The 18,402-nt window shown below is 39.3% G+C and overlaps 1 protein-coding gene across 1 annotated transcript; it reads right to left on the bottom strand.

Annotated features, from left to right (window-relative positions):
• Positions 1 to 873: 873 nt before the first annotated feature.
• LOC21410554 (jmjC domain-containing protein 7) lies at positions 874 to 17,954 on the bottom strand. The gene is made up of 4 exons (XM_010112994.2): positions 17,047 to 17,954; positions 16,772 to 16,947; positions 1,366 to 1,436; positions 874 to 1,280 (listed from the first exon to the last, which is right to left on the bottom strand). Exons 1-4 carry the CDS (start codon positions 17,812 to 17,814, stop codon positions 1,141 to 1,143), a joined length of 1,155 nt encoding a protein of 384 aa, XP_010111296.2. The 5' UTR covers positions 17,815 to 17,954; the 3' UTR covers positions 874 to 1,140.
• Positions 17,955 to 18,402: the final 448 nt, after the last annotated feature.

Below are 18,402 nucleotides of genomic sequence, written 5' to 3'. Positions count from 1 at the left end.
AATAACTTGAAAGGGAAAAAAAAGCAAAAAAAACAAAAAACAAAAAAAAAAAACAAAAACAAAAGAAACCGGAGCGAGGTGGATGTTCGGAAATGACAATACTGTGTGGGATAATAACTAGTTGGATGCACTTGGAAATTTTGGATGGTTTTCATTCTATTTTTGAAATAAAATGAGCAAAGATTGTGTCACACTTTAAGCGACCACAGGAGTGTATATAGATAGCATAAGATGCTAAGCTTACATTTATTGTAAAGGCAATGAACAAAATCCAAAAAGCTTTTGAGTTGTAAGTATTGGGATTTTACCATCAAGTTCATCTTGATGACCTTGAACAAGTGGGAGAACTTTTCTTTCCCGTCGCAGGCTCTTCCTTGCGTTCAACATCACTGTTTGCACGGCATTTGCCCGTGCTCTTACAAATTGTAATGCTGTGCTACAGTGTTTAATGACCGGTCCAACTCAATTGACATCTCTACTTATATTTTACCCGTGCTCTTACAAATTGTAATGCTGTGCTACAGTGTTTAATGACCGGTCCAACTCAATTGACATCTCTACTTATATTTTATATTTTATAGAGATGTCAAATTTTTAAGGATACTTTCACTGTCAAATTTTCACTGTCAACAACTAGTTAGTGTTATTTAAAACACAAGGATACTTTCACTGTCAACAACTAGTTAGTGTTGTTTAAAACACAAGGATACTTTATTGATTAACAATATCTTCAGATGTTGCTTTTTTAAAAAACTCAAAATGATATCAACAAAAGTGAAATTTCAATTAAAAAAAAACAGCATAATTATGAGACTTTTCCATTGATTAATCATATTTATACATTTTAGAAAGAAAAAGGGGTAGCAAAATCTGATGAATTGGCAATAAAACTTGACACGTCTTGCGACATTCAACATACGCTTCCTTGAGTACCTCCCAAATAAATTTTCACCAACAAAAAATTGAAGCTTCTAAAATGTCTCAACTGAACGATTTTAAACTTCCAAATAAACAAATATAGTTGTCCCAAAAAAAGAGTTATATATCAGTGGTCACAGCAAAATTGTCCTATACCTCAATTTCATTTCAGTATAGAGTGCTGGCGGATGCAAAATTTGCTAAGAAAAATCAGAACCCATTTCATCCCTCACTATTTTCAGCATCAGATTCTGATTCCTTGCATTCAATCTTGGGCAGTTTTGCATTTTTAATTGCTGGATGATGGATTGACTGCAAGAAGTTGAAGTAAGCATACTTGATATCGAACTGCATATCATACCCTGCCAAAAATTACTTGTGCCTCAGGATTTAACAGTTTCATAAAATTAAGAACAAAAAAATGTGAGCAGAAAGTTTGATCCTTACAATAATTTACTGCAATAGCTCGTCCGCTATCATCCGGGCTTTGTCTAACATGATGGAACCACATGCTTGGCCTGCGATTGCATAAACCCCAACATTACCAAGCCTCCAAATTTCAATCATTAATAATGTAAGTGATGCTGAAAGAATTGCTGCATCATACAAAACAAAAACAGCGAAGCTGCTGCAACATTCGAAGCTAAAAAGAAAAGGATAAGTCGTGGCATCTGTTAAAAGATCTACAACTCACTCTAGAGACATGCCTCAAGTGATACCAGAACTTTTTTTTTTTTTAATATATATAAAAAGAACCTGTTTCTTATCCTAATGAGAAACATGTTTAAGTTTACTTCATTATGAATCAGGACTACATGAAAATAACAGGCCGATCAGCAAAATCAAACTCAGGCATTGTTGAATTGGTTTTGGAAAAGTTCAATTTCGATAGAGGAAGCAGTGTAAAGACCAACTATCATTCTTCAATAACCACGCAGTCAGAGGTGAGCCGCAGGTTTGGTTCTTTACTTATACAGAAGGACAAGCTTCAGTCATGGTTTATGAAACTCTAGGAAAACTCTGTCATCGTTGACTCATTCGATTAGGTCATTGCAATTTTCTTGACATCAACATGTCTTCTCTAGGAATACGTTCCACACCATTTTGGAAGACAACAAAAGGTGGTGCTTAAATTTTCAATCACAATGCGGAGCCAAACTTACTGTTGACGTGTAAATTAGCTATAAATAGATTAGGAGAATCAGTTTGAAATCCCTTAAATTGAGGGAGTCAGTTAGGCACTTTCCCGGTTTGGGAATGATTTAGTTTCCTATTATTTCTCCTGTAATCTACTGTATAATACCGTGTAATACCAATTCATAATAACAGAAAATAAGAATCCTTTTTTTGTGACATGGTATCAAAGCCCTAGGCTCATAAGTCCGGGAATTTTTTCTTTTTTCCGCCTTCATTGCCGGAATTTGCTTTGATCTTCAAACGCCATCGCCAGAGATTTTCTGGTCGGCCTTCATTGCCGAGATTTTTCTGATCTATGATCTTTGTCGTGGCCTTCATCGCCGACGCCCCCTGATCAATGGTCGTTGGAATTCGTTGCCCTGTTCATCGTCTTCTCTGGACTTGGGTGTGAGGAACTGTTGCAAATGACGTGCCGTTTATAAGAGAATGTGAAATCGGTCTTTCAAACGACCTGTCGGTTTTTTATCAAACAAGGGAAACGACTTGTCGTTTTCTTCTTCTTTTCAAACGACTTGTCGTTTTCTCCTTGATTTCAAACGACTTGTCGTTTTCTCCCTGTTCGGACAGCCTTAATTGCTGCCAATTTTCTTCATCATGTCAACCTCCGAAACCACCATCTCTAGCAACCCATCCGAAGAATCCAATTATAGAAAACCGGAGAATTGCATAACATTCGAGCCTCCAACAGGCTTAATTGGGAAGAACTACCTCAAATGGTCTCAAATTGTTCGGACATACCTAAAGGGCAAGGGGAGACTTAATCACCTGCTTGGAACGGGGCCGAAAACAAAGGATCCGGCCTTTGAAGCATGGGATGAGGAAGACTCCATGATTATGTCTTGGCTATGGGACTCCATGGATCCAACGATCAGTGAGACATGTATGTTCTTGACTATTGCAAAGCAAATTTGGGATTATATTCAGCATACATACTCGAAGGCTCGTGATAATGCTCAAGTGTATGAGATTAAGATCAAAATTGGAGCCACTAAGCAAGGAGACAAGTCTGTCACGGAATATGCAAACCTGTTGCAAAATATGCAGCAAGAATTGGACCACTACCAAGTAATAGAGATGAAGTGCCCTGATGATGCTGCCATTTTAAAGAACTTCATTGAAAGAGATCGGACATACGATTTCCGGGATTGAATCCAGAGTTTGATCAGGTTAGGATTCAAATCATTGGCAAGGGGAACACACTGTCTCTAGAAGAGACAATCTCACTAATCCGACCAGAAGAAAGCCGAAGGAGTGTCATGCTTGAACCACCAACCATGGACTGGTCAGCCCTAGTAGCTAAAAGAAATCATCAGGAGAAAGGAAAGGGTGATCCGCCTAAACACCCAGGTAGAGAAAATCAGTGGAAGGAGAACAAGGACAATCTCTGGTGCACCTATTGTAAGAAATCGAGGCACACAAAAGAGACGTGTTGGAAGCTGAATGGTAAGCCACCAAGCCGAGAGTGGGGAAACCGTGAGGGAAACTGTGGGGGTCAATAGAGGCCTCAAGCACACATGGCAGAGCAGCCCAAAACTAAGGAAAATTCAACAGGAACCGGGGGGTTCAACAAGGAAGAAATTGAGAAATTGAGAAGCTTGTTAGGGTCGCTTGAGAAGCCTTCAGGAACCTGTTCTTTAGCTCTTTCGGGTAAACCTTCATTTCCTTTTTGCAAGAATGCCTCAGAAAAATTCTATGTTAACCCTTGGATAATAGACTCAAGTGCCACAGACCATATGACCCCCACATCTCAACTCTTCCACACCTATACTCCATGCCCGAGTAACAAGAAAATTGTAGTGGCCAATGGTTCTTTAGCCACTGTTGCAGGGTCCGGAGATATACATATCACACCTACCCTCATCCTTAAAAATGTCCTCCATGTACCTAAACTGTCGGCCAGCCTTGTTTCCATACAAAAACTTACCCATTGTTGAAGACCTAGGTTTTGAAAGCTAGGAAATTATCTCTTAAGGAGATTATCATTCTAAAAGTTAGGAGTTATCTCTAGGAGTTATCTCTTCCTAGATTATGTTTTTAAATTTAGAAATCCGGATAGAATATTTGATTAGGTCCGGATAAGGATGACTTGGAATCCAATTAGGATTGATTTTCTAAGTTAGTTTTATGCCAATAAATAGCTTGTAAATTCCGCATATTAATAATAAGAAAGTAAGTTCTTTTTCCTCTAAAAAACTACATGGTATCAGAGCTAGCTCTTAAGTTTTAAAGGGTAAAGACTGCCATGACCAGAGCAAGTAGGACCTCTGCTTCTTCAAGGGATTCCGCAGAGAATGAGTAGTCCGGAACCACTGCCATAACTAGCGGCACAAACCCATTAGCAACATATGTAAATCCTTCTCTTCATATCACTGTTCACAAATTAAATGGCAAGAATTACCTAGAGTGGGCTCAGTCCATGAAGCTCGCAATTGATGGAAGGGGAAAACTCGGCCACTTAACCAGAGAGGTAAAAAAACCAGCAGTGGGTGATCTGAATCTGAAGGTATGGCGATCCGAGAACTCTTTGATAATGGCGTGGCTCATCAACTCAATGGAGCCGGCTATTGGGAAACCTCATATATTCTTACCAACCGCCAAAGATATGTAGGAAGCTATACGTGAGATGTACTCAGACCTGGAAAACTCATCACAAATCTTTGAACTAAAGACGAAGTTGTGGCAATCTAGACATGGAGATCGAGATGTCACAACATACTATAATGAGATGGTAACTTTATGGCAAGAATTGGATTTTGTGTTATGAAGATGAATGGGATTATCCCACTGATAGTGTGCGGCATAAGAAAAGATAGGAGAATGATCGAGTTTACATGTTTCTAGCAGAGCTCAATCAAGAATTAGATGAAATAAGAGGAAGGGTCTTAGGAAAAAAAACCCTTACCATCTATCAGAGAAGTGTTTTCAAGAGTTAGGAGAGAGGAGGCTAGGCGAAGAGTGATGCTAAAAGCCCAAGAACCGAAGCTCAATCTTGAAGCAAAAAGTTCGGCTCTAGTCTCTAGAGGATTTGATCTGGAGGAAGAAAAGAAAAAGAAACCATGGTGTGATCACTGCAAAAAACCATGGCATACAAAGGAAACATGCTGGAAACTTCATGGCAAACCGAAGAATTTTAAAAAGAAGAATGGAGGTGATGGCAAAGCATTCCAAACCGTGAGTGAGGATTCTCAAAGGCAGCAAATCAACTCGGAAATAACTCAGTTCACAGAGGAACAACTAGACCATCTGTACAAACTCTTTCAATCTCCACAATTTTCAAATTCTTCTTGTTCTTTAGCTCAAAAGGGTAATTATCTCATTATAGCTCTCTCTAGTATAAAATCTAAACTGTTTTATCCATGGATTATTGATTCTAGAGCCACAGATCACATGATTGGATCTTCAAAACTGTTTTCATCCTGGAAACCGTGTGCAGGGAATAAAAAGATTAAAAATGCAGATGGATCATTTACTAGTAGGGATGAAATAATGATGTGGTATTATAGGTTAGGCCACCCTAGTTTTCAATATTTAAAACATTTGTTTCCAAACTTATTTAGAAATAAAGATCCATCTTCATTTCAGTGTGAATTTTGTGAATTAGCTAAACATCATCGTACCACATTTCCATTACAACCATACAAGGCTTCAAAACCTTTTTCATTAATACATAGTGATGTATGGGGGTCTTCCCGAATCACAACACCATCGGGAAAGAGATGGTTTGTCACTTTCATAGATGATCACACAAGGGTAAGTTGGGTTTACTTACTAAAAGAAAAATCAGATGTGGAGGAGGTGTTCAAAAAATTTTACATAATGGTGATGACACAATTTCAAACACAAATTCAAGTTTTTCGTAGTGATAATGGAAAAGAGTATTTTAACAAGATTTTGGAAAAATTCTTCCTAGAAAAAGGCATAGTTCACCAAAGCTCGTGTAATGACACCCCTCAATAAAATAGAATAGCTAAACGAAAGAATAAACACCTCCTAGAAGTAACTAGAGCACTACATTTCACAAATAAGGTCCTGAAGTATCTTTGGGGGGAAGCTATCCTCACAGCTACCTACCATATCAATAGGATGCCAACTAGGGTGTTGAAACTCAAAACACCATTACAGGTATTTTCAAGTTGCTATCCAACATCTAGGTTATCACCTACACTTCCTATACAAATATTTGGATGCACAGCCTTTGTACACATTCATGATCATAACCGGGGAAAACTTGACCCTAGAGCTAAAAAATGTGTCTTTGTAGGATATGCACCTACTCAAAAAGGTTATAAATGCTTTGATCCAATTTCTAAAAAAATGTTTGTTACCATGGATGTAACCTTTTTTAAATCTAAACCTTTTTTTGCTACTCATCTTCAGGGGGAGAGTACAAGTGAAGATGTAACCAAATTTGGAATTAATGATGTTTTTGAAATAGATTCAACACATAATTCTAATATTGAGACTGAAAATTCGGATTCACATGTTAAAAAACCGGAAAATATGGATGGAACAAATACATATTGAAAATTCAAGCAGCCTACTGCCATGTTGTTAAAAATCCGGATTATTCAGCCCATTCACAGCTGTAACAGGCTGTAGAGGTCTCTAGCTGTCATCTTTCCTTATTTAGTTGATTTAGGAAATCAGGAAATATATCATGATATGTCCTGATTACGTTAGACTAGAAATTAGCCTTTATTTTCCCTGATAATAAGGCTGTAGATCAGGCCACACTCTTGTATATAAGTGCAGCTTTTTACCATTCCAGATCAATGAAAAGTATTATAATTTTTCATTCATTTCTTTATGGTATCAGAGACTGGTTTCTGACTCTGTCCAGCAGTCCCTTTTCTTTTCATTCCTTCTTCCTTTAGTCCAATATTCAATGGCCAAATATGGCATGGCAGCAGACCGTGGAAGCTCCACTTCAGAAATTACCTCCAGTCAGGAAACCCCAGTGGCAGGGATCAATGGAGGCTCGGACAGCAGTGGAGTTCTGCCAATCACAAGCCACAAGCTGAACGGGCATAACTATTTACAGTGGTCACAATCCGTTCTCATGTCGTGGGAAAGGAAAGGATGACCACCTCACAGGCCTGTCAACTTCACCAGGAGAAAAAGACCCCAAATACCGGTCTTGGAAGGCTGAGGACAGCATGGTGATGTCTTGGCTGATTAACTCTATGATCAACGATATTGGAGAAAATTTTCTTCTCTATAGTACTGCCAAAGAAATTTGGGATGCTACCAAAGATACCTACTCCAGCAAAGAAAACACCTCTGAACTATTTGGTGTGGAAACCATTCTCCATGATCTCCGACAAGGTGAAACCTCTGTTACCCAATAATCGGTCCTGAAAAACACAAATAGATGGCAAGAATATTACTTCACAATCCAAGTCTTTGGTTATTTTACTAATGGACAAGAGATTGAAGCTCAAACTTGGCAAATGAAGGACCCCTTTTAATGTGACATTGGATCCAATTTTTATTGTCCCTGTACCGGCTACCACGGAAGAGGTTCCATTAGCAATCTGCACTTTGCGGTTTCCAGCGCTAGGAGTGTCTGTGGTGTACAACTTTGCACACCCAGTCATATGGTCCATTGCCCCTGAGTCAATAATCCATGGTTTTTCCTTTTCTACCAAGCCATGAAAAACAATTAGTGCTTTACCTCTCTGAGCCATAAAAGAGGGTGAGTGGGACGATGATGGATACTTGTTGGAAGATTCACGGGAAACCTACTGATTGGAAACCCTCACGTTCAACAACTGAAAGCCGTGGCAACATTGCATCTTCAGCCAGTGAGAATAGCACCTCAGAACCGATTCTCTTTAGCAAAGAGCAACTTGAACTTCTTCAAAAGATGATCAGCCAATCCACAAGCTCTTCTACTGTTGCTACAGGGTCCCTTGCTCAAAAAGGTAATTTTTTAAAGGCCTTAATTGTTAGCAAGGAAAGGAAAAATATTTGGATCATTGACTCAGGCGCTTCAGACCACATGACGGGAGATAAATCTCTTCTTACTGATTTTGTGCCTAACAATGGAAATCACTCAGTTAAGATTGCATATGGCTCCACTTCAAGAGTTGCAGGGTTTGGTTCGGTCACAGTTTCTAAGACTGTCCCTTCAATCTGTCTTACTTGTACCAAATCTTGATTATAATTTATTGTCAATTAGTAAACTGACTCGAGATAAGAAGTGTGTTGCTAAATTCTTCCAAAAATTGTGTGAATTTCAGGACTCGGATTCGGGGAAGATGATCGGCAGTGCTGAAGAGTGCTCGGGACTCTATCTCCTCAAAGGCGATCACTTTGTGGAAAAACAAGCTCACGAAGCATTGTCAAGTCAGTCTCACAATAGTCATGTTTCTATTTCTTCTAATAAGGATAGTGAAATTATGTTATGGCACTATCGTCTAGGACATCCTAATTTCTTTTATCTTGAAAAATTGTTCCCTTCATTATTCAGAAATAAAAGATCTAAGAATTTTCAATGTGAAGTGTGCCATCTTTCAAAGCATGTTCGTAATTCATATCCTAGCCGATCATATAACATGTCACATCCTTTCTCTATGATTCATAGTGATGTCTGGGGCCCATCCAATATTAAAAATATCACCGGGTCACGTTGGTTTGTATCTTTTATTGACGATCACACAAGAATTACCTAGATATTTCTCATGAAAGAAAAATCAGAAGTAGAGCAAATCTTCAAAAATTTCAACACCATGATCCAAACACAATTCCAAACAAAAATCCAAGTCTTCAGGACAGATAATGCAAAAGAATATTTCAAAACTGTTCTAGGAGATTATCTGAACAATCAGGGTATTATTCATCAAAGTTCTTGTGTCGACACTCATGAACAGAATGGGATAGCGGAGAGAAAAAATAGGCATCTCCTTGAGGTTGCTAGGTCCTTGATGTTCACTTCTCATGTTCCAAAACACTTCTGGGGAGAAGTTGTCCTTACGGCAGCTTATCTTATCAACAGAATGCCATCCTGTGTGCTAAAATTTCAAACTCCGAGTCAAGTCCTTCTCAAAGCTTGTCCAGAAAGTCATCTCATTTCCAACATTCCACCCAAACTATTTGGATGCTCAGCCTTTGTTCATGTTTATCCGCATAACCGAAGCAAACTCGATCTCAGAGCAATCAAATGCATTTTTCTTGGGTACTCACCAAATCAAAAAGGCTATAAATGTTACTCACCCATCACAAGGAAATTCTATAACTCGATGGATGTTACATTCCTTGAGGAACAGCCCTACTACTCAAAAACTAATGTTCAGGGAGAGAGTGTGTCAAAAGAACATCATTTTTGGGACATCATTGAAACCCAACCTCATCATGACCTACGTGTTTCTCATCATGACCTTCATGCTCTTGATCCCAATTCAAACACTCAGTCGCTCGAATCTCTTGTTGAAGCCCATTCACATAATCCACCTCAAGAGTTACCCTCCAAATCTCCATCACACCATTCTCCTGCTAAACATAGTGAGCTTCGTGTTTATTCCAAAAAGAAATGGCATCGAAAGGAGATAGAACAACCAACATTCCCTCAGCAAATCCAAGAGTCGGAACCAACTCCAAGTCTTTCAGAAGCAACACCAGGTAACTCCTAATCTGTCTCATCTACTCTTGAGCTTTATGATGATCGGCCCATTGCCGTAAGAAAAGGAGTTAGATCCTGCACAAGTCATCCTGTTTATAACTTCCTGTCTTACAAAAGATTATCTCCAGAATATCGTGCTTTTGTCTCCAATCTTGACAAGATACAGGTCCCTAACAATATTCATGAAGCCATTGAGATACCACATTGGAAGGCGGCCATTATGGAAGAAGTTCGGGCCTTAGAAAAGAACAATACATGGGAGATAGTTGACTTGCCACAAGGAAAACGACCCGTGGGCTGCAAATGGATATTCACGATAAAACACAAGTCAGATGGGAGTGTAGAACGATTCAAAGCTCGACTAGTTGCAAAGGGATTCACGAAATCTTATGGTATTGATTACCAGGAAACATTTGCCCCAGTTGCTAAACTCAATACTGTAAGAGTTCTCCTATCCCTTGCAGCTAATCTAGAATGGCTACTATTCCAACTTGATGTCAAGAATGCCTTCCTCAACGGCGATCTCGAATAAGAAGTATACATGGAGATTCCTCCTGGTCTCAGAACACAAGCAACAAATAATAAAGTCTGCAAACTCAAGAAGTCATTGTATGGACTAAAGCAGTCACCTCGAGCTTGGTTCGACCGATTTTCTAAAGCTGTAAAGAAGTTTGGATACGCACAGTGTCAAGCGGATCATACTCTTTTTATCAAGCGATCAGAAAGGGGGGAGTCATCCATTCTCATTGTCTACGTAGATGACATTGTCCTTACAGGGGATTTCTTAGAAGAAATGAAAAGACTGAAGAATGTCCTTGCAAAAGAGTTCGAGATCAAAGACCTAGGAACTCTCAAATACTTCCTAGGAATGGAAGTGGCTCGAACAAAAGAAGGAATATCTGTCTCTCAGCGGAAATATGTCATAGATCTCCTAAAAGAAACCGGAATGCTCAGATGTAAGCCTGCAGATACGCCTATGGATCCGAACACTAAGATAGGACTTGAGGAGAATGATGTACCTGTTGACAAGGGAAGATATCAGAGACTCGTAGGGAAGCTCATCTACCTCTCACACACTAGACCTGACATTGGTTTTTCAGTGAGTGTGGTGAGTCAGTTCATGAATAATCCTATGGAAGAACATATGAAGGTTGTTTATCGAATCCTGAGGTATCTCAAGATGACTCCTGGCAAAGGCTTGTACTTCAAGAAGAACACAAATAGGAGGATAGAAATCTTTACTGATGCAAACTGGGCAGGTTCAGTCACTGATCGAAGATCCACATCAGGGTATTGCACATTCATATGGGGAAATCTGGTCACTTGGAGAAGTAAGAAACAAACAGTAGTTTCAAGAAGCAGTGCAGAAGCTGAATTCAGAGCTATGGCACATGGAATTTGCGAAGGAATGTGGCTCAAGAGGCTCTTAAAGGAACTCAGAATCCAATATGAAGAACCGTTACAAATGTTCTGTGACAATCAAGCTACAATACGCATTGCCAAGAACTCAGTCCTTCATGACAGGACCAAGCATGTAGAAATTGATCGCCATTTCATCAAAGAGAAGATAGAAGATGGAGAAATTTTACTACAATACACGCCTACACAATGCCAGACAGCCGACATTCTAACTAAAGCCCTTCCAAGATCAAGCTTTGAGGATTTGAATATCAAACTGGGTATGATTAACATCTACTACCCAGTTTGAGGGGGAGTGTTAAAAATCCGGATTATTCAGCCCATTCACAGCTGTAACAGGCTGTAGATTTGACAGGTTGTAGAGGCCTCTAGCTGTCATCTTTCCTTATTTAGTTGATTTAGGAAATCAGGAAATATATCATGATATTTCCTGATTACGTTAGACTAGAAATTAGCCTTTATTTTCCCTGATAATAAGGCTGTAGATCAGGCCACACTCTTGTATATAAGTGCAGCTTTTTACCATTCCAGATCAATGAAAAGTATTATAATTTTTCATTCATTTCTTTACATGTCAAAATCAAAATCTCAGCAACTCAGAAAGTGGGAACAATGCTGGTACTAAGAATACAAATCTCTTGGTCTACTCAAGGAGGAAACTGAATTTAAAGAAACAAGGCATCTACAAGGCCATGAGTCCAAACTGAGGGAAGAACCAAAACACCTCCCCAAGTGCCCAGGTAACAATCAATCCGATTCTTGTTTAAATTATAGTCCCGAGCCCCTTGATGATTCCATACAGTCTATCCCTAGTGCTAGTATTGAGTCATTTGATGATCTCAATATTCCTATTGCCACCCGCAAGGGTGTCCGGTCATGCACTAAACACCCCATGTCTAATTATGTGTCCTATAAGAATCTCTCTCATTTTTTTCATTTACCTCACATCTCACTTCTGTGGAAATTTCAAAGAGTGTACAAGAAGCTTTACAAGTTCTTGAGTGGAGGAAAGCTATTTCTGAAGAGATGAGAGCACTTGAGAAGAATCACACATGGGAAGAAAGGGATCTGCCGAGAGGAAAGAAAACAGTTGGCTGTAAATGGGTGTTCACCATCAAGTATAATTCGGATGGATCTCTCGAGAGGTATAAAGCACGGTTGGTGGCTAAAGGGTTTACTCCAGTGGCAAAGCTGAATACCGTAAGAGTCCGCTTCAACAGTTAGATGTGAAGAACGCATTTCTAAACAGAGAATTGAAAGAGGAAGTTTATATGGATCCACCGCCTGGATTTGATAAGCACTATGGATCTAAAGTGTGTAAGCTAAGAAAATCACTTTATGGGCTCAAACAATCCCCAAGAGCCTGGTTTAAACGATTCACTCAAGTCTATTAAAAATCAGGGATATGTCCAGGCCCAAAGTGACCACACCATGTTCATCAAGCACTCTGATGATGGGAAAATTGCAGTTTTGATCATCTACGTAGATGATATTATCCTTACTGGAGATAATTCTGCTGAAATGAGTCGTTTGAAGGAAAGTCTGGCTTCAGAATTCGAGATCAAGGACTTGGGATCTTTAAAATATTTTCTGGGAATGGAAGTTTTGCCTGTTCAAAAAAGGGTATTGTTGTTGGGAGATGCCAAAAATGGAGATCTGGTAAATACAACATGATATTAGAAGTTGGTAGGAAAACTAATTTACCTGTCTTGTACCAGACCAGACATTGCGTTCGCAGTTAGTATGGTAAGTCAATTCATGCACTCACCACGTGAAGAACACCTTGAGGCAGTATATCGAATCCTAAGATATTTGAAAAGCACTCCAAGGAAAGGACTCCTCTGTAAGAAACACGAGCAGAAAACAATTGAAGCATACACGAATGCAGATTGGGCAGGTTTCGTCACAGACAGAAGATCTACATCTGGATATTGCACTTATGTTTGGGAAAACTTAGTCACTTGGAGGAGCAAGAAACAAAGTGTAGTAGCTCAAAGTAGTGCAGAAGCTGAGTACCGGGCAATGGCTCATGGAGTATGTGAAATATTGTGGTTAAAAAGGATCCTTGAGGAGTTGAAGAAACCAATAGAGATGCCTATGAAACTTTACTGTGATAACAAGGCCGCGATCAGTATTGCTCACAACCCAGTGCAACATGACAGAACTAAACACGTTGAAATTGACAAACATTTCATAAAGGAAAAGCTAGAAGAAGGCGCTATCTATATGCCCTTTGTTCCAACAACACAACAAATAGCTGATATTCTCACGAAGGGATTATTCAGACCAAGCTTTGAGTTTCTTATCAGCAAGTTGGGCATGATAGATATCTATGCACCAACTTGAGGGGGGGTACCGAAGACCTAGGTTTTGAAAGCTAGGAAATTATCTCTTAAGGAGATTATCATTCTAAAAGTTAGGAGTTATCTCTTCCTAGATTATGTTTTTAAATTTAGAAATCCGGATAGAATGTTTGATTAGGTCCGGATAAGGATGACTTGGAATCCAATTAGGATTTCATGATTATGATAGATTTTTTAAGTTAGTTTTATGCCTATAAATAGCTTGCAAATTCCGCATATTAATAATAAGAAAGTAAGTTCTTTTTCCTCTAAAAAACTACACCCATGATCTTGAATGCTATGCTACTTTTTTCCATACCTATTGTGTTTTTCAGGATCAGGGCTCGGGGAGGAGGATTGGACTTGCTAAGGAAAGAAGCGACCTTTACCATCTTGAATCATCTCAGAGAGTTCGGAGCAATTTGTCTCTGTCTTTTCTCAGTTCCTCAAATAAGGATGTCATTTGGCTGTATCACCTACGCCTAGGTCATCCAACTTTAGGGTTTTAAAAGTCATGTTATATTTATGAGTTTCATTGTGATGTTTGTGAACTGACAAAACATACTCGTGTATCTTTTCCTATTAGCAATAAAATAAGTTTTCATCCTTTTCATTTGATTCATAGTGACATATGGGGTCCTTCTACTATACCTAATATTTCAGGGGCTCGTTGATTTGTATCTTTGATTGATGATTGTACTCGGGTTACATAGCTCTTTCTTCTGAAACAAAAATCCGATGTTAGCATTGTTATACCTAATTTCCACTCGATGGTTCAAAACTAGTTTGGGGTTAAAATAAAAAGCTTTAGGACAGACAATGCTAGAGACTACTTCAATCAATTTTTGTCACCCTACTTTCAATCACAAGGCATTATTCATGATTCATCATGTATTAACACACCTCAACAAAATGGGGTAACTGAGAGGAAAAATGGGCATTTACTCAACACCACCCAAGCTTTACACTTTCAAGGGAATGTTCCTAAGTCCTATTGGGGAGAGGCAGTTATTACTACCACATACATGATAAATAGACTTCCCTCACATGTGTTAGACAACAAGAGTCCCATAGAGATCCTCAATAGCTTCTACCCTCACTTCATAACCTCAAATGGTCTTATACCTAGGATATTTGGATGCACTGCCTTTGTTCATGTCCACAGCCAACACAAAGGCAAGCTAGATCCCCGAGCCACCAAATGTATTTTTCTTGGATACTCATCCACTCAAATGGGATACAAGTGTTACAACCCTTCATCTAGAAAATTTCACATCTCTGCTGATGTCACCTTCACAGAAAATCCACCTTTTTTCTCCAAGTCCTCTCTTCAGGGGGAGATTCCAATCATGGAAGATAGTCCTTGTGAGTCATTTGAGCCCTTAAAACCCTTGATCTTCCTCATGTTCCAGCCCGTGTTGTTTAGTATAGTCCTTGTGAGAATGTACTAAACAACCAATCTATCCACTATCTCACTATATCTCTCTTAAGCGTCTGTCACCAACCCACAAAAAGTTCATTGTGAGTTTAAACACCATTGTTATCCCTAATACTGTTTCTGAGGCATTGTCAAAAAAGGAAGGGAGGGAGAGGCTATGAGAGAAGAGATGAGTGCATTAGAAAAGAATAGAACATGGGAGATTGTTGATAGACCAAAAGGGAAAATGTTGTTGATTGCAAGTGGATTTTCACACTGAAATACAAGGCTGATGGATCCCTCGAGAGATATAAAGCAAGATTGGTGGCCAAGGGATACACTCAGACTTATGGAGTTGATTATCAGGAGACTTTCGCTCCAGTCACAAAAATGAATACTGTGAGAATTCTGCTATCATTGGCGGCTCACTACAATTGGCAGCTACTACAGTATGATGTTAAGAATGCATTTCTTCATGGTGACTTAGATGCATAAATCTTCATGAATATTCCACCGGGATTTGAGGGAAACACAAGTAACAAAGTATGCAAGCTGAGAAAGGCCCTTTACGGGTTAAAGCAATGGTTTGGTAGATTTGCAAAGGTGATGAAGGAGTCTGGGTATGAACAAAGCCAAGGTGACCACACTCTCTTCATTAAGCATTCGGCTGCTAGAGGAGTGACTGCTCTTCTAGTCTATGTGGACGACATCATAGTGACTGGAAATGATGAGAGAGAGAAGCATGAATTGAAGCAGAGATTAGTAAAAGAGTTCGAGATAAAGGAACTGGGGAAATTGAAGTAGTTCCTCAGTATTAAGGTGGCCTATTCCACACAAGGGATCTTCATATCTCAGCAAAAGTACATGACTGATTTATTAGCAAAAACATGGAAGATTGGGTGTAAGCCAGTCTCTACTCCAATGGATCCGAACCATAAGTTGGGAGAAGCTAAAGAAGAACCAGTTGTTGATAAAAGAATGTACCAGAGGTTGGTTGGTAGACTCATATACCTTGCTCACACTCGGCTAGACATAGCATACTCTGTGAGCGTGATCAGTCAATTCATGCATGATCCAAGAGAACCTCATCTTCAAGCTGCTTACAGGGTACTACATTACTTGAAAGGCAATCCAGGGAAAGGAATTTTGTTCAAGAAGAACAATACCCTCACTTTAGAAGCTTATACTGACGCTGACTATGCAGGTTCCTTGGTGGATAGAAGATCAACTATATGGTATTGTACTTTTCTTGGAGGCAATCTGGTAACGTGGCGAAGCAAGAAACAGAACGTGGTGGCAAGGTTCATATGCATAATCAGAATTCAGGGCTATTGCTTAAGGATTGTGTGAACTGCTTTGGCTAAAGATTATTCTAGATGATTTAAGAGTCAAATGGGAAGGTCCTATGAGGCTCTATTGTGACAACAAGTCAGCCATCAATATTGCTCATAATCCTATACAACATGATAGGACAAAGCATATTGAAATTGATAGACACTTCATCAAAGAAAAATTGGAGGAAGGATTAGTATGTATGTCCTATGTTCCATCAGAACGTCAATTGGCTGATGTTCTAACAAAGGGGCTGAACAGTTCGGTTTTCCACGATCTTGTATTCAAGCTGGAATGGAAGATATTTATTCCTCAGTTTGAGGGGGAGTGTTGACATGTAAGTTAGCTGTAAATAGATTAAGAGAATTAGTTTGAAATCCCTTAAATTGAGGGATCCGGTTAGGCACTTTCCCGATTTGGGAATGATTTAGTTTCCTATTATTTCTCCTGTAATCTACTATATAATACCGTGTAATACCAATCCATAATAACAGAAAATAAGAATCCTTTTTCTGTGACACTTACAAGTAAAGAATCTCTCCAGGATTAACAGTACACTCGAATGGCTTTGGACCCTGGAAATATAAAGGAAATTTAGCCATTTCCTCCTCTTTGGTCTCCACAGAAGGGAAAGGATTCACACTACACCAGGGAACATATCTGAGTGGCTTATCCAATTCAAGAGTAAAATCTCCAGTCTCCTGCAAATGCAATTCGCAATACAACTCAGAATTGATGGATGATTCAGTAATCAAAACTCAAAAGCAAAGACAATGACAACACATGCAAGGCCAAGAGACCTGAGAATAGGAATATTGGGCAGCAGGATAGTCACAGATGTACATACGATGAACATCTGTAGGAGGAAGGAGGAGGAAATGCTTGCAGCCAGTGACAACAGCATAGAGATTCTCGTAGTGGTCCTTGTGAAAAGAGGTCTCTGAAAGATGGTTACCAATCCAAAGGTTGACAGCTTCAGGGAGACATCCAAGGGCTTCAGAGGCCCAAGGGATGTGAGGATCGCAGTCAGGAGACAGCACAGAGTACTCAGACCGAAGACAATCATTTTGTTGTTGTGCGTAAGCTATGACTTTGGGCTGTATGTTCTCGCTGATGTTATTAGAAGAGCTGATGAGTTTAAGAGCTTCAGGGAAGGGCATATGCTGCACGTGAGCAGAGGCAAAACAGAAGGAATTGGATGGTGAAGACGATGCATCATTCTTTGTACTAATTTCATTGAGAGGAACAAGGGCGTCGGCTTGGCCATTAGGGGTAAGGTGTACAGAGACCATTTGGGAATAAGCAGAGGAGGCAGAAAGGGCCTGATTGAGATAGGAATCACTGGTCCAGTTAGAGAGAGCTGGCCAATGGAGAGTAGCATTAGAGATGATGCAGGGCTTGTTTTGGGAGACAAAGTCTCTCAAGAATTGTAGTGGAGTTGGTGGCGTGTCTAGCCGCTCTACTCTTCCCAACTGCCCAAGGCTTAGCTCTCTCACTTCTTCCCATAAAGCCTCTATCTCCATTCCGAGTAACACAGTTGACAGTATTATATTATCTTTTTCATTCATGGCAGAATTTTAGAAGAGCAATGGGTTTTTCAACCGCAAAAACTACCCAGTTCCTTTCCTGCTTCATTCTACAAATTGGTTTTCAATCACAAATTCTAACCGATTCTTTCACTGTGCCAATTCCTCAAGAGCTCTATTATACAAATCTGCTACAGCAAACAGATTTAGAAAGAAAAAAAAAAGGATAATCATCAAGAAGTGCAATAGATTAGATTCTATACGAATATCAAAAGAAAAACTCTCACAGAGTTCCATCATGCATACATTATTTTCCAACATACATACATACATAGTTAACGTCATTTTAATACTCCCCCAGAAATTGTCTTTAAAATAATATCAAAGATCTAGCAATATTCGATCTATCCAAAATAACCGTGTCTTGCAATTTATCAAGTTACTTCGTCATCTCCTTAAATGCCAATGTCATTTCCAGATTCATCTACTAGAATAGGTTTTTTCAATTCTATAGCAGTTAGTTAGGATTCTTACTGATAAATAACACCCCATGACAATAAATATACCAAACGTAATTATTCTAGACTTCTTGTGTATTATGCTAGACTATGTTAGCTCACAAGCACATCT

Source organism: Morus notabilis, unplaced genomic scaffold (genome assembly GCF_000414095.1).
Source record: "Morus notabilis unplaced genomic scaffold, ASM41409v2 Scaffold78, whole genome shotgun sequence".
Taxonomy (NCBI): domain Eukaryota; kingdom Viridiplantae; phylum Streptophyta; class Magnoliopsida; order Rosales; family Moraceae; genus Morus; species Morus notabilis.
Note: the sequence above shows the minus strand (reverse complement) of the source record. Positions and strands in the feature narration are given on the sequence as shown.